Genomic DNA, 14,423 nt, shown 5'->3' with positions numbered 1-14,423 from the left:
TATAATAAATATAATACGTTTAAACTTACTATTTCATTGTGTTATATGTTATACTATTGCTGTTTTTTTGATGGTTTGACACATCAAAAAATGTATGAATTGTAAATCAATCTAGTTTTGTTTGATAAAAAAATTTTTCGAATAAGTAAAAAAAAAAAAAAAGTCGTTTATTTAATTTTTTTCAGGATGAGCTAAGTAAATAAATTTCTTACGTCGACAAAAAAAACACTCTGTATATTGTACGTGGTATTATTGATTGTTTTTTTTTTTTTTTTTAAGAGATGGGTAAACGAACTTTTAGAAGTCATTTTAGAAACTATCTAGTGATTGCCAAAATAAGTTTTTGCTCTCCCTTTCCATTTTTCATTTATCACTTTACCTAGATATGTATAGAAACTTTTTAAACAATATGACCCAATACTGGAACAGATATCATTAAGTTATCCATGCATCGCTATAATATAAAGAATACGTATAAATCTACAGTAATGCTGCGTGCAATAGTTTCCTTGATTTTTTTTGTGTATACCTATGTGCGTTTATAGATCGTGGCCAGCGACAAGGATTCTGGAGATAATGCTCGATTAACGTACACTATGAAAGCCGCACAAGGATACGATGATATATTTTCTGTGGATTCCGACACCGGTGTAATATATTCAGACCACTCGTTTCGAGGCAACCAAGACTTTTCATTCTACGTGAGTAAAAATTATTTGAAACTGTTACTTATAATAATTTATATTTTAATAATTGAACCATTTGGTGTATGTATGTAATTGGAAATTAATCTGTACTTACTGCGTTTGACTTATTTGAATTCTGCGCATAAAAAACGTGTATAACTAAGTCATTTTGTAATGACTGTTATTTATTATTCAACCGCAGATCACAGTATATAATATAGAATTATACTATAATTGTTCCATTTTAATTTAACATAAAATATTATCGGTATTTTATTTTATTTTTTTTTACAAATATATAATTTAAATAGTTTATGGCATTAAAATATATTACTGCAGTTCGAAGTAATTATCATATCTGCCATTTTAAACACCCGTAATGTAATTTCATGAATTCGTGTTATAATTAATTTTACGACGGCACAAGATATCATTATTACATTTAACAATATTGAATAAAATCAATAACATTTTATAAACTAGTGTAGATATATTATGAGAAAGTCAAACAACATAATTTTTTTTATCTTTAAAATAGATAAATAAAATACATACACTAATAGAAATTATTTTGTCCTTTGTTATATTTTATTTTATTTTTTATCATTTCACATTTTACACACAACTTGTTCCGTCCAATAGTATTTCGTGTTCTACGATGAAAATAGAAAAATAATAGGGTTTATATACTTTCAACGAGCTATTATTAATCGAATATAAAATGTTTGTAAGAAGCTTACGACGTTTCATTTCAGATTTAATGCACTTAAATTGTAATATTTTACTATTATGATGTAATAAGTAGAGCTCTAATATGATTACTTAATATAATTTTTTTTTTTTTTTAGTTAGTTAATAAAGTCTTCAAACCACTATCTTCCAAACTCATTATCATAAATTTATTTTCTTTATTTAGTATTAAATTAATACACTATAATATTAAATACTTTTAAAAACAACTCATTTGAATTTTAGATCATCTACATTTTCAAAAAAGTAATTTGATAAACAATTTACTAGAAAAAATTACGTATAATTAAAAAAAAAAAACAGTTGGTAACGTTAGGACCGAGGTTAGGACACTCCATAAATGATATACAAACTTGAAAAAAAATATATTATACTTAGAAATACATCCTATTTATAAGTAAAGTAAAATACATCTTTCTTTCAAATGAAAATCATTTTTTTTTTTTAAAGTCACATAACAATTCTTGAATATCATTAAAAATCTAAATAATTTAAAAAATAGTACTTAGCTTGAGTATATTTTAAAGTTTCGAAATCCTGAATTTTATCAAATCCATTATCAAAGAATAAAAATGGAGGTGATCATGCTTAATGAATCACCCAGTTTATACCAGTATATATTAACTTTTATAAAATTGTACACTAACTATTGTTTAAAATTGGTTAATTTTTCTTCTTTTTCGAAATTATTTTTTTTTTCGTAATAAGTGACAACCCAATTAATTATTCCATTTTGGATATACCAGCAAAAGATGACTTATAATATATACTTATATACATTTATATATTCACTCAAACCGCATTTTCCGTTCTAATGCTAATTTACTTACCAATGCATACCAGAGGGCGTATATCTTTAATACTATTCTGATTATAATGCCATTTGGTTTATTACACCATTATTCGTTTCATGCATATATATTCGTTGTCGTGGTCGTCTTCGTTGGTATGAAAACATCAAAATCCAATTTATTTTCATGCGGAATCTCTATGTATAAAGCCAAACACATTTTTCCTCGGTAGAAAAAAGAACTTTTTTTTGTTTGACACATATACGCGTTCGAACCATCATTATTTACTCCGGATCGAACATCTAAACTCATCCGTATCTTGGATTCATTCCACTTAACATTACTGTATACGGTTTAAATCATGAAAATCGTTTAGCTTCCGCGCAGTCCTTGTAGATTTTGTTTTTAATCTTCGTCATTCGGACGTTTTTATTTTTTTTATTTTTAGAAAGTCTTAAATATATTTTGAATTATTATGAACAACAAAATATATCAATTTATAGGCTATATAGCCTATACTAACTTGTATATACTAGTTATTGGATTTATTTAGTGTATAATGTACTGTATTATATTTAATATTTTTTTACATGAATATTTGCTAAGCAAAATAAAATAAATTATGATTTATAATAATAATACATTCAAGTATTAATGTGAAAAACTAATTACTATTTAATAATTTATGATTTATAATAATAATGCATTCAAGTATTAATGTGAAAAATGAATTACTATTTAATAAATATTATTTATTAACAATATATTTCATTACTTTTATAATAATAACTTCTTGCGTTTATTTTTGTTTGACCTGTGTGTATATATATGTGTGTATTGTGTATTTGTGTATACTTGCCAGATTAATATTTCTACATTAAGCTTAAAATCAAATCTGAGTTAATATAAATATATTAAAAGCTCGGGAAATTTAGTCCTTAAAGTTACGTACAATTAGTTGTTTGTTTATAACTTTTTCAATTTTGAACGAATCGTGACAAAGTTTCATGTGAATATTCTAAACAATATCAAATATGTATACGTATTGTACAGGTATAACCTTTATGGTATATTTTGTCTCGTATATAAATATTCCTGTTAAAAAGTATTAATATGCATAATGTTATTTATAATATTATATTGTTATAACAGATTCGTTAAATTGTAATTCCTATACAAGTAGGTACTCAAAAAACTGTCCCACTTTTTATGATGAAAATATTTTTTTCTCAACAAGATTACTAAAAAAAATTATCTTCTCTTTGATAAAAACAATCGGTTTTATTTTTATTATTTTTATATTTTTATAATTGGATGGTTTCGTTTATTATAATAAGTCAACCGCGTGGATAACGTGCGTACACATATTAAATACGTATACATAATATATACACGAATATACCCTTTTGCTTAAACCACAGAAATCGACTCGTATATTGTTAATGAACGCGTAACCCGTATAAATATATAGGAATATATAGGATACATATTATTTATTTTCTATAACATCTCATTAGTGCTAACGAGGGGGTCGTCATGTTTCACTGAAAAAAAAAATTGATAACCGAAATGACCTCAAATACGAATCGCTTAACAAATATAATACTACCTGTATCAGATTAACAATTTTTTCGTGATTTAGGTAAGAGCCACCGACAATGGATCTCCAAACATGAGTGCCGTAGCGAAAGTAATCGTTGAAGTGCTAAAAATACCCGAGAACTCTAAACACGTGCCCGAAATCCAAAATCCAAATCAAAAAGTAGACATTACAGAAAGCGATACTGTCGGTTACATAGTGGCACTTATCAATGCTGTGGACAAAGACCAAGATTACCTTTGGTACCGGATCGAAAGTAAGTTCACCATCATCATTTAATCGATACTTTATCTCTCCGAGTTCCTTGCCGTCAACGTCTTCTATTAAGTTGTAAATGTTCGTTGATATTTACGTAATGACTTCAACTATAACGATTAACAAGTTTAAAATAAATATAATAATATGTCAGACATTTTAAGGGTAACACAAAATTACAAAATACCCGAAATGTGTAATTTGATGAAAGGACTTGAACCATTTCATTTATCGTACTATTATTTCTAAAACAACTTAATCATCCAAACTTCTTTTGTATAACTTTCTATTACAATAAAAAACCCTAGAAAATGTTTTGGAAATACCAACTTCAAAACACCCAGTAACACAATTACGCGTTCAAGTATAAAGCACTATCTATATTTATGATTTTGATAAGTAAATACAAACGAAACCATTTTTTATGTCTTTATTGTCTTTTACGTCCATTTCCAATAGCAAAATTCTATTTATTTTTTCATCTCAAATCTAAACAACAATAAAATGCTTATTAATGTTCGTATTTTAAATTCTTTGTGAAATGTCTTCATTGTTATAAGCACTTTAGTGCAATTCTTCATTTAATTCATAAATTTCAGATACAAAGGCTACAAAATGTTTTTCTATACTATTACGAAATTATTTGTATACACATTTTTATGTATTATCATTTACCGTATTAAAGACTTATTTAATTATTTCCAAAAAGATTACTTTAAATTTCTTTTTCGCAGTTAAAAGTTTTGCAATGTTTTCTAAAATACTATAGGTAGTAGCCACGTACTTTTGAATTTATAAAATTCTATTACTATGGCTTTAAAGAATATTTTTTTATCTGACTAAAATAAAAAAAAAAATACCCAATACATGCGCGGACCAAATAAAGTTTTTATATTAATCATAAACACATTGAATGTGCATACATCTGTTTAAAACATTATCTCACGAATACGAGTAAAACAATATCATATTAATTACAGTACAGTATCCGATGTACGTCAGTATTCAGTATTATTGTTTTGCAGTCGATTCGTAGTTGACGTATACATATATATAGAGGTTTGCACATGAATATGCAAAAAACAATTTATATAGGTCTGATTTACTTTTAAGCGCAAAAAAAAATTTCACAGTGTACAGCATCAAATACATCATATTATCATACAGCGTTATATAATTATTTATATATAATAATGCATATTCGTTTCAAAGACGGTGACCCAAATTCGGATTTCATGATCGAGGACGACGGCAACGTGTTGCTGGCCCGGCAGCTCGATTGGGAGAAGCAGAAGGAGTATAACCTGACTATTTCTGTGACGGATGGCGTGTACACGACGGCCACACAGCTGTTTGTCAGCGTCAAAGACATCAACGAGTACAGGCCGAAGTTCTCGCAGGACCTGTACGAGGTAAACGTGACGGAAAACGCGGAAATCGGCTCTCCTGTCGTACGGCTGATGGCCACCGACGACGACCAGGACCTGAAGCTATTGTACGGCATACATAGCGCTCAGCACGTCAACTCGGAAAAATCATTTGCAGTCGACTATCAGTCTGGAGTCGTGTCGGTACAACAACCATTAGACAGGTAATATTATACACACGCGTGTTTTATTACTATTAGTCAATATGAAACTAATTTAAATGAAATTTGATTATAATTTTTAACTTCTATGATTCATATTTTCTGAATGCAATGAAATTACTTAAATGTAAATCACAAATATCAATGTAAATGTGTAATATATATTTTTTTTACGACTTTTTGGTAGTGTTTCCGTAATGAAACTACTATATAAATCTAAAATTGTCCTCTATATTGAGTAACATTCAAATAAAATAGAAATGTATCATTAAATAACTTAATATGTCACCTGTAAGTGTAAAGTTCTATCTCATACTCAAATCGTGCACTTAACATTGTATTATTTGCCATATTGCTTTTCTTTTTTCTTTTTTTATACTGCTTTGTCGGTATGAAGTTTATCATACGTAATTTCTGACAATTTATGAATTAATATTACTGAGCTTAACCTTTACAGAGAAAGCATAGCTAGACACGAGCTGACCGTGGTAGTCAAAGATCAGAGCACGCCGTCCAAAAAGAATTTTGCCCGCGTCTTGATTACGGTGATTGATAGCAACGATCACGCACCCGAATTCAGTTCCAACATAGTACAAGGACGTGTATTTGAAACAACCGCAGTGGGTACTAGCGTTCTACAGTTGTTAGCCACAGACAAAGATCATGGCGAAAACGCTGCCATATCATATCAAATCATATCCGGTAAGTTCATCATAATCGTCACAACTGTTCAGTTATCTCATAATAAAGTTTTATATTTTACAAGATTTTATTATTAATATTGCTGCAATATTATTTTCGTTATTTTCATTATTACCGTTATAACTATGCAATACCTCTAAATATCTCTTATTCTCTCGCCCCTCATTTTGGATTCATTTATATAATTTGTAAAATACCTTAAACACTATGCAGGAAACATCGGCAACGTGTTCAGCATCGACAGCAAGCTGGGCACACTACACGTCATGAAAGAGCTGGACATGTCCGTATCGTCGGAATACACGTTAATAGTGAAAGCCGTGGACTCGGGATCACCACCACTGTACTCTACCATACCCGTGTATATAATGGTCGTCATGGCTGACAACGCTCCGCCTAAGTAAGTACCACGGCTGCATACCTATAATAGTAGTGTATATTGTGTAATATCGAACGTATAGTATATGTATATTAACGGTGTTTTTCTCTATTTTTCAAAAATCGTTTGGCCCCTCCTTTTAAAAAATAAAAAAAAGGTTCAACAACCCCGAAGAATCTGCTGAAATCTACGAGAACGAACCATCCGGGACCGTGGTCAAACGTCTGCAAGCCAGGAGCACATCGTCTTTGCTGTTCGAACTAGTCGAGGGCGATACGTACAACTTGTTTGCGGTGAATCCCAGCACCGGTGTGCTGGTCACCCGTCGGCCATTAGACTATGAATCATGTCACGTGTACAACCTGAGCGTCACTGCTACGAATATGGTAAGCAATTTAACGACAGTTTTAATTATTATGATTTTAAATTGTTCGGTATTTCATGGTCTCGTACCTGACTTGCAGCTGCATTACATATTTATTGCTTTAATAATAATATGTTAATAATTCGATTTCATTTGCATGCATTTTTATAACCTATTTTTATGTATTTACTTTAACATTTATTCAGTATATTATGTGAATATCTCAATAAAGTAAAGTCATCTATTTATGTCCGGGTACTACTGAATGATTAAATTCCCATTCCAAAACAATATCGACAAAATAGAAATACGCCGTGTATTAGATTTTTACCGTGACGTTTCTTATAGAACCAATTCATCGCTTTAACGAAGTAATTTAGTATATTGTTTCTAATGGGGTATTGTAAGTTTTTGTACTATAAATTTATCGTTCTCTAATTATTTCGATTCACTTAACATCATCTTGCGTCTAATCGTTTTTATCTACGTTTACCGGTGCAGACATTAATATATTATGTTACATTTACGTTCAAAAGTTCATAATGCATTTTAAGATATCACGATATTATCATTCATTGAATTCGTAGTCACAATTATTATCTCTCTCAATGTACAGTGTTACAGATAGAACTGACTTTTGGAATAACTTTTGTTCTATTTAATATTTTCAATTTTATTTTTATTTATCATTAAGAAATGCTAGGGCTATATGTATAATTTAATTTTTTTATGTTTTAGTACTGAAAATATAAAAATAAAAATTGTATTTATATTTTTTCGGATAAATGTAAAATGTATAAATCTGATTTTAAGAACAATTTTGATGGTAAACAGATTTATCTAAGTCAAGTAGTTTATTTTTTAGAATTTTTAAAAATATGATTTTTAATAAGTTGCTAACATGAGTATATTTCTTAAATAATTTACTCATATAATATTAACAATTTTTGTCATACGTTCAAATAGCAAATTTTTTTTTTTTTTTGGTCAAGTTTATCTATTACACCCTATATGTATATTGTATGTGATAATCACTTGTTACACCTCAATATTGGTTTTGACTCGAATTTAATTTTCCCCTCATTGTTTTGTTTTACAGGCCGGTTCAAAAGCTGTCTGCCGCGTATCGGTTCACGTACTTGACAGAAACGACAATTCACCCGTACTGCTGAACACAAGCTACAAGGGTGTCATCAGCGAAGCTGCGCCGATCGGTTCACTGGTCCTTCTTAATGACACATTGCCGATGTTAATCAAAGCCTCAGACGCCGATTCTGGTTCGAACGGTTTACTGCAATACGAAATAGTGGAATTTATCCAGAGTCGAATGTTTCACGTTGTTTCCAACACGGGTAAGTGTATCAATACGGTAACCATTGCACATCATCGGTAATAATAATCCTAATTTTTTAAATATATATTCAATATTATACTGAATCTATAAATTGTCAAAATATTGAAGCATTTTATATTTTTACTTCATTTTAAACTATATTGAATGTCAAACGCTTTGCTGTTGGATACTTTTGTATCGATTGATCTATCCATAGATTGTATAAAATATAGATTTTAAAGACTATAATTCTATCTATTAATTTAATTTTAAAATATTAGGTAATAATCTAAAATACGCCAATGTGACACACATACAGCAATATCAATAATACATTACAGTATACACTGTACACGTCTATGTATAATATAATAAAGAATATTATCGATTGTTGATTGGTTTTATTTGTTTATAATTTGTAGGTGCCATCAGGACAACAACGCTATTAGATTATGAGACGTCGCCGAATATAACATTCCGCGTCAGAGTAATCGATCAAGGCAATCCGAGACGGACATCAGACGTACTAGCCAAAGTATTCATCTCGATTTTGGATGTTAATGACTGTCCGCCAGTGTTTACGAGCTATGAGTACAATGCATCCGTGTTAGTTCCCACCTATGTCAATGTGGCCGTCGTGCAACTAAACGCTACCGATGGAGATTCTCCAGGGCAGACAAAATTGACGTATTCAATTATCGGTGGAAACGAAGCAAACGTGTACACAATCGATGCCGATAGAGGACTTATAACAGTTAAAGAACCTAATCTGGGCATCAAGTCGAGTCCTCATAATTTAGCTGTTTCCGTATCCGATGGAAAATACTCCAGTCAATCGTAAGATTTTAGAAATAAATACGTTACTGTTAACTAGTTATAATCTGATATATGTTGACCCAGTTTTCCAGTTAAGCGAAGTAAGGGATAATATTAAAAAACGCTTAATTCCGTGTATTCTTATGGCTCTATAGATACCTAATAGCCAGTATTACACTGTCGTTAGACTAATAGTTCTCTTTTTCATATTACTTGTGAGTCGTATACCGCTTTAATATAATAATAAGATTATTATTACACGGCGCCCTGGGTAGGCAATTTAACACTACGGTTACGGTTCATAAGTCCTAATTATTTGACTCAATCATTTTCATAATTGTTCCATATTATTCCCATTATTATTAATTTGTTATAATACATCAAAAGTACGGTAAAACTGTATCAGCTGATATTTAACCGAGGTTAAATTAGTATAACTATTGATTTTATTGTAAGCCGTTAAGCAATGCCCTAGTGTAGATTACAGTGGTGACTATTTAGACACTGTCAGCCAAGATACATAATATACCCAAAATCATATATTTCATCAATTGGCAATCACCTATAAGAAAGCTCATAGACATTTCTTGCACAAAGACAACCGCCTTTATCTTACCATTTTTTCCTGGTTTTTTTTTTCTTGCTATTTTTTTTTTCACTGATCCATTTATTCTACAATAAAACGAATACCGCGAATAAAATTTTTTATGTGGATAGTGAACATATTATTTAAGTTTATGTTAGGGCTGCGAATCGTAAAAAAAAATGTATCATTAATAATATAATCTTACTATAATATCATGTCTTCCTCATCACAAATTTATAATTATAGGTACCAATGAATACTACTTTAATTTTGTATTTTTAGATCTTATTCATTTTTGTATTACTTTTCCTTCATATTAAAACTATAGTTTATTTTTTTTTTCAATAAATCTTAATAATTTTTTAACTTTTTAACTTTTGATTTTTTTAATAAAATTTTCAAGATTTATAGTATATTTTTGAGGTTTTTTTAATACGTTCAATTTTCAGCCCTAATTACTATGAACAATAAATATTAAATACTTATCTAATTTATCCACATATTATATGATCTGTGCTTATTTTCTGACTGTAAAATATCGGCATTTAATAAAAACTACATAATATAGACATAAGCGTAAATAAGATTATTTAAGGAGATAACCACTCGCTTTAAAGACAGCCTCTATCATGATAATTTTTATAGTTTATTTGTATTACTATCAACTAGTAATATGGTATTTATTTTATCTAAGTATGAATAAATAATAACTCACGTATATTAAAATATTTGATAAATACGTTTTAGTTAAAATTTATTTAATAGAAATAGATTTCTTGGTTGCATTCACCCATGAATTTTTCAAAAAAAATCTTAGTGGTGTCATTGTCTCTGATATATGTAGGTATATTTGCGGTTCTCGTCACTTCCGCTCCAACGAAACGCCTTATCCATTTCCTAAGGATTATATATGGTGACACATCAGGGTAAGAAACTGCACGACTAGTCACTTGGATATAAAATTAATCACCAGTTCCTTATATTTGAATACGACAGGTATACAGAATTTGTTTTAGTTGCATATTATACTGCAATGTGTATATTTGTGTAATATCTCAATAAAATCGTATTAAAAATAGTCGCGTAATCTAGCTGACTAGTATATCCAGATGTGAAAAATTAAAGCATTTTTTTCTCCTATACTTATATTATACATTATTAACACTATTTGTATCGGTGATAATAATTTTAAAAAAGGAAATTTTTGAAAATACGGCATATTGTAACTTTATCAAAATTATTACGCACGCCACCAAGTCACCGCGACGTATAAGTAACGTTAAATTATACTACAAATATAATAAAGTCTGTATCTTAATAATTTGTTACCAACTGTCGGTGAGATTTACAATACGTGTGTAAATACCACCGCACACGTATTAATGGAATTATTCAATAGACGACCCAATTATGCATCTCGTTATAATATAAAGAACGTTTTTTTTTTTTTTTTTTTTTGGTATGACGCGCCGTGTTTTTTTCTTTGTACTCGTTTAAAGTCAAACACGCACGATTAAACGTTTTCGGTTGCTCCCAGATTTCCAACGCTCGTAGCAGTCGTAGCATACCGGTTGAAAACGATTCTCCTATATACTATGAAAATCTATGATAGGTATTTTTAGTAGTTACTATATTAAAAAACTGTGCTTTAAGAAGAAAAAATAGGTAATAAAGCTATGTTTTTATTAGTTTTATCATTGACAATAAAAACAACTTTGACCAAATTTCATGTGTGCTCACACATAATATAATTTCATAATAAGCAGATGGTCAAATTTTTACTGTCTGAAAATACGGCTATCTAATATAGTAACATAATAATATTAACGCGCCCTATATCATTACTAGGTAGAAAAATGAAATATAAAATTTTTATTTCGATGAAAATAATTTGTCCATTTCTACGAAAAAATCTCTTGACAACACCCATAAACATAATTTTAGTCACCTAATGATGAATACTATATCATTATACTTATCTGTTATAATAATTAAAAAAATCAATGGTATATTATATATATATATTATACATATTATAACTGAATGCAATTTTTAATTTTTAATTGATATGAAACTCATTTAAGGGTTATTTCAATACATATACAATATATAAGACTATTTTCGATAATTTATATTGACAAAATAACCATTATTCGTCAAAAACCACATTTAGTAACATTAATAAATCAAATCATTCAGATAATAAAATGTTATAGCCATAATATTATACCGCTTTAAATTAAATGAAAAAAGTCTAAGGGGCACATGTAACCTTTCCCCCTCTAATATATCATTGTTTCATACGTTATAATGGTTTTTTTTTTTAGAAATGTCAATGTCCGTTGGTATCGAAGCGAAGACTCTAGTCTCAAGTTTCAAAAACCTATATATTACGCAACAATTGTGGAAAACGATACTAAAGTCAGATTCCTTTGTGCAGTCACCGTCATTGGAGCACATCTTAACGAACATTTACTATTCTCCATTTCCAACCCAAGCAGTCATTTTCAAATCGGTTCAACTACTGGAATACTCAGCACAACAGGAATTGCTTTTGACCGCGAAGTCAAAGAAATCTATCAAATTATTGTACAGGTATGTTTCAATATTGTCAAACAATAGTAAATTCGCATAGTTAATATATTGTATTTATAAATATTAAGGTCCAAAGTATGGATGCTGACAGTGAATCGCTAAGAGTTGCGCATGTTCCAATTAATGTAACTATTTTAGACATCAACGACAACGCACCAATGTTTGTCAACTTACCATATTACGCAATTGTATCTATTGACGCAAAAAAAGATGATCTCGTTACAAAGGTAATTAAATAATGAAAGAAAAATTTAAAATGATTTAAAAATATAATATATTTATTTATTCTATAAATTAGGTTCATGCTGTGGATTTGGATCAAGGTGAAAATGCTGCTGTGCGATACGAACTAACCAAAGGACCTGGAGAACTGTTTAGAGTGTCTAGAAGTACTGGAGAAATATTTTTAAGACATAATCTTGAAAGTCAAAACAATGGCCGTATAAGCGAATTCAAATTGACTGTTGCTGCATTCGATGGGGGTAATGATCGACAATAATTTTTAGTTAATTTTCAGTCTTATTATAAATCTCTATTGTTTAAAAAAAAATTTAGGACAACAGTCTTATTCCACTGAAGTAGAAGTCAATGTTAAAGTCATGGATCGATCAATGCCTGTGTTTGATAAACAATTCTACTCCGTATCTGTACCAGAAAATATTGATCTGTACGCACCTATTCCGTTGACTATTAGAGCTGACTCTCCATTAGCCAGAAAATTGATTTATAGTATTGTAGCCGGAAACACGTTTGAAGAATTCGCTATAGATTTCAACACTGGTTAGTATTCCATTAAATTATTTTTTCATTAACTACTTTATATTTTAATTAATAACTCTTCATTATATTACCTTACGCTTAATGGTGAAAGATAATAAATTCTTTGATTTATTATTACTATTTAGTGATATTTATACCTCTATATAACACATCACTTACTATTTGTTTTTATTTCTTTTCTTGGTGGTCTCAACAGCTGATGATTACGGTGGTACTAGTGAGTACACATTATAGTTATTCTATTGTGTGTGTTTTGTGCTTTTTTGGAGTCTTTCTAGATTCCCAATATAAAACTTGGACATCAGTAATTAAAGCACTATAATAAAACTTTACTTCTGCGCATGTTTAGTCTAACCTTTGAACACAGCTTTTTGTAATAAAATAAAATCCTAATTTCAATTACTACGTTCAAGTTTTATTGGGTGATCATTAATATATATATTTAATTTTAAACATTTTTTTTTCTTTATAATTTATTGTATTTTTAAATATCTGTATGGAATATAACTCTTATATGCTTTTTAAGTAAAAAATCTGAATACAAGTTGGCTCAATATCTAAGACATATGTGTTTTGTGTAGCATGAATTATATTTAACTACTTGTATATACCAATGTAATCAAATTGAATTACTTTTAAATAGGTTTATTGTATGCTGTGGACAATTTGGACTATGAACAAGTACAACATTACACATTGACTGTAAGAGCTACAGACAGTGTGTCTGGAGTATCAGCAGAAGTGTTAGTTAGTATCATGGTAACTGATGTAAATGATTGTGCCCCTGAGTTCTTTCAAGACTCTTATAATATCTCTATATCAGAATCGGCCTCATTTGGTTCATTTATACTGAGAGTCACGGCTACTGACAATGACACTGGTAAACAATTTTATAGAATTTAAAGTATAAAGGTTAAATTAAAATGTAATTAAATAAAATAAAATGTTTGAACTTTTTTAGATATTAATCGTGTAATTAAATATTCCATCAAAAAAGACGATGAAAACTCTACTGATTATTTTCACATAGATGAAAAAGAAGGTTCAATTTATCTGAAACAATCATTAGACCACGAGACACGACCATTTCATCATGTTGTATTAGAAGCAACTGATTCAGGTCTACCGCCATTGAGCACTACTACTCACCTTTGGATAACTGGTAAAATATTAATATTAATGCCCTTTTAATTTAACA

The 14,423-nt window shown here is 29.3% G+C and overlaps 1 protein-coding gene across 4 annotated transcripts in view; it reads left to right on the top strand.

The window, feature by feature from the left end:
• Positions 1-14,423, top strand: part of LOC113549927 (fat-like cadherin-related tumor suppressor homolog) — a 142,200-nt gene that overhangs the window by 116,250 nt on the left and 11,527 nt on the right. For 3 of the 4 annotated variants that reach the window (XM_026951454.1, XM_026951452.1, XM_026951453.1), the window contains 15 exons: positions 546-701; positions 3,870-4,083; positions 5,295-5,673; positions 6,128-6,372; positions 6,586-6,772; positions 6,909-7,137; positions 8,215-8,467; positions 8,871-9,285; positions 12,178-12,445; positions 12,514-12,672; positions 12,744-12,927; positions 13,001-13,225; positions 13,422-13,442; positions 13,869-14,105; positions 14,187-14,387. In XM_026951454.1, the coding sequence (XP_026807255.1) occupies positions 546-701; positions 3,870-4,083; positions 5,295-5,673; positions 6,128-6,372; positions 6,586-6,772; positions 6,909-7,137; positions 8,215-8,467; positions 8,871-9,285; positions 12,178-12,445; positions 12,514-12,672; positions 12,744-12,927; positions 13,001-13,225; positions 13,422-13,442; positions 13,869-14,105; positions 14,187-14,387 (3,373 nt within the window). The remainder of the gene's footprint in view (positions 1-545; positions 702-3,869; positions 4,084-5,294; positions 5,674-6,127; positions 6,373-6,585; positions 6,773-6,908; positions 7,138-8,214; positions 8,468-8,870; positions 9,286-12,177; positions 12,446-12,513; positions 12,673-12,743; positions 12,928-13,000; positions 13,226-13,421; positions 13,443-13,868; positions 14,106-14,186; positions 14,388-14,423) is intronic. The other variant, XM_026951455.1, reaches the window with a different exon arrangement.

This window comes from Rhopalosiphum maidis, chromosome 4, assembly GCF_003676215.2.
Source record: "Rhopalosiphum maidis isolate BTI-1 chromosome 4, ASM367621v3, whole genome shotgun sequence".
Classification (NCBI taxonomy): domain Eukaryota; kingdom Metazoa; phylum Arthropoda; class Insecta; order Hemiptera; family Aphididae; genus Rhopalosiphum; species Rhopalosiphum maidis.
This window is presented reverse-complemented; position numbering and strand designations above follow the sequence as displayed.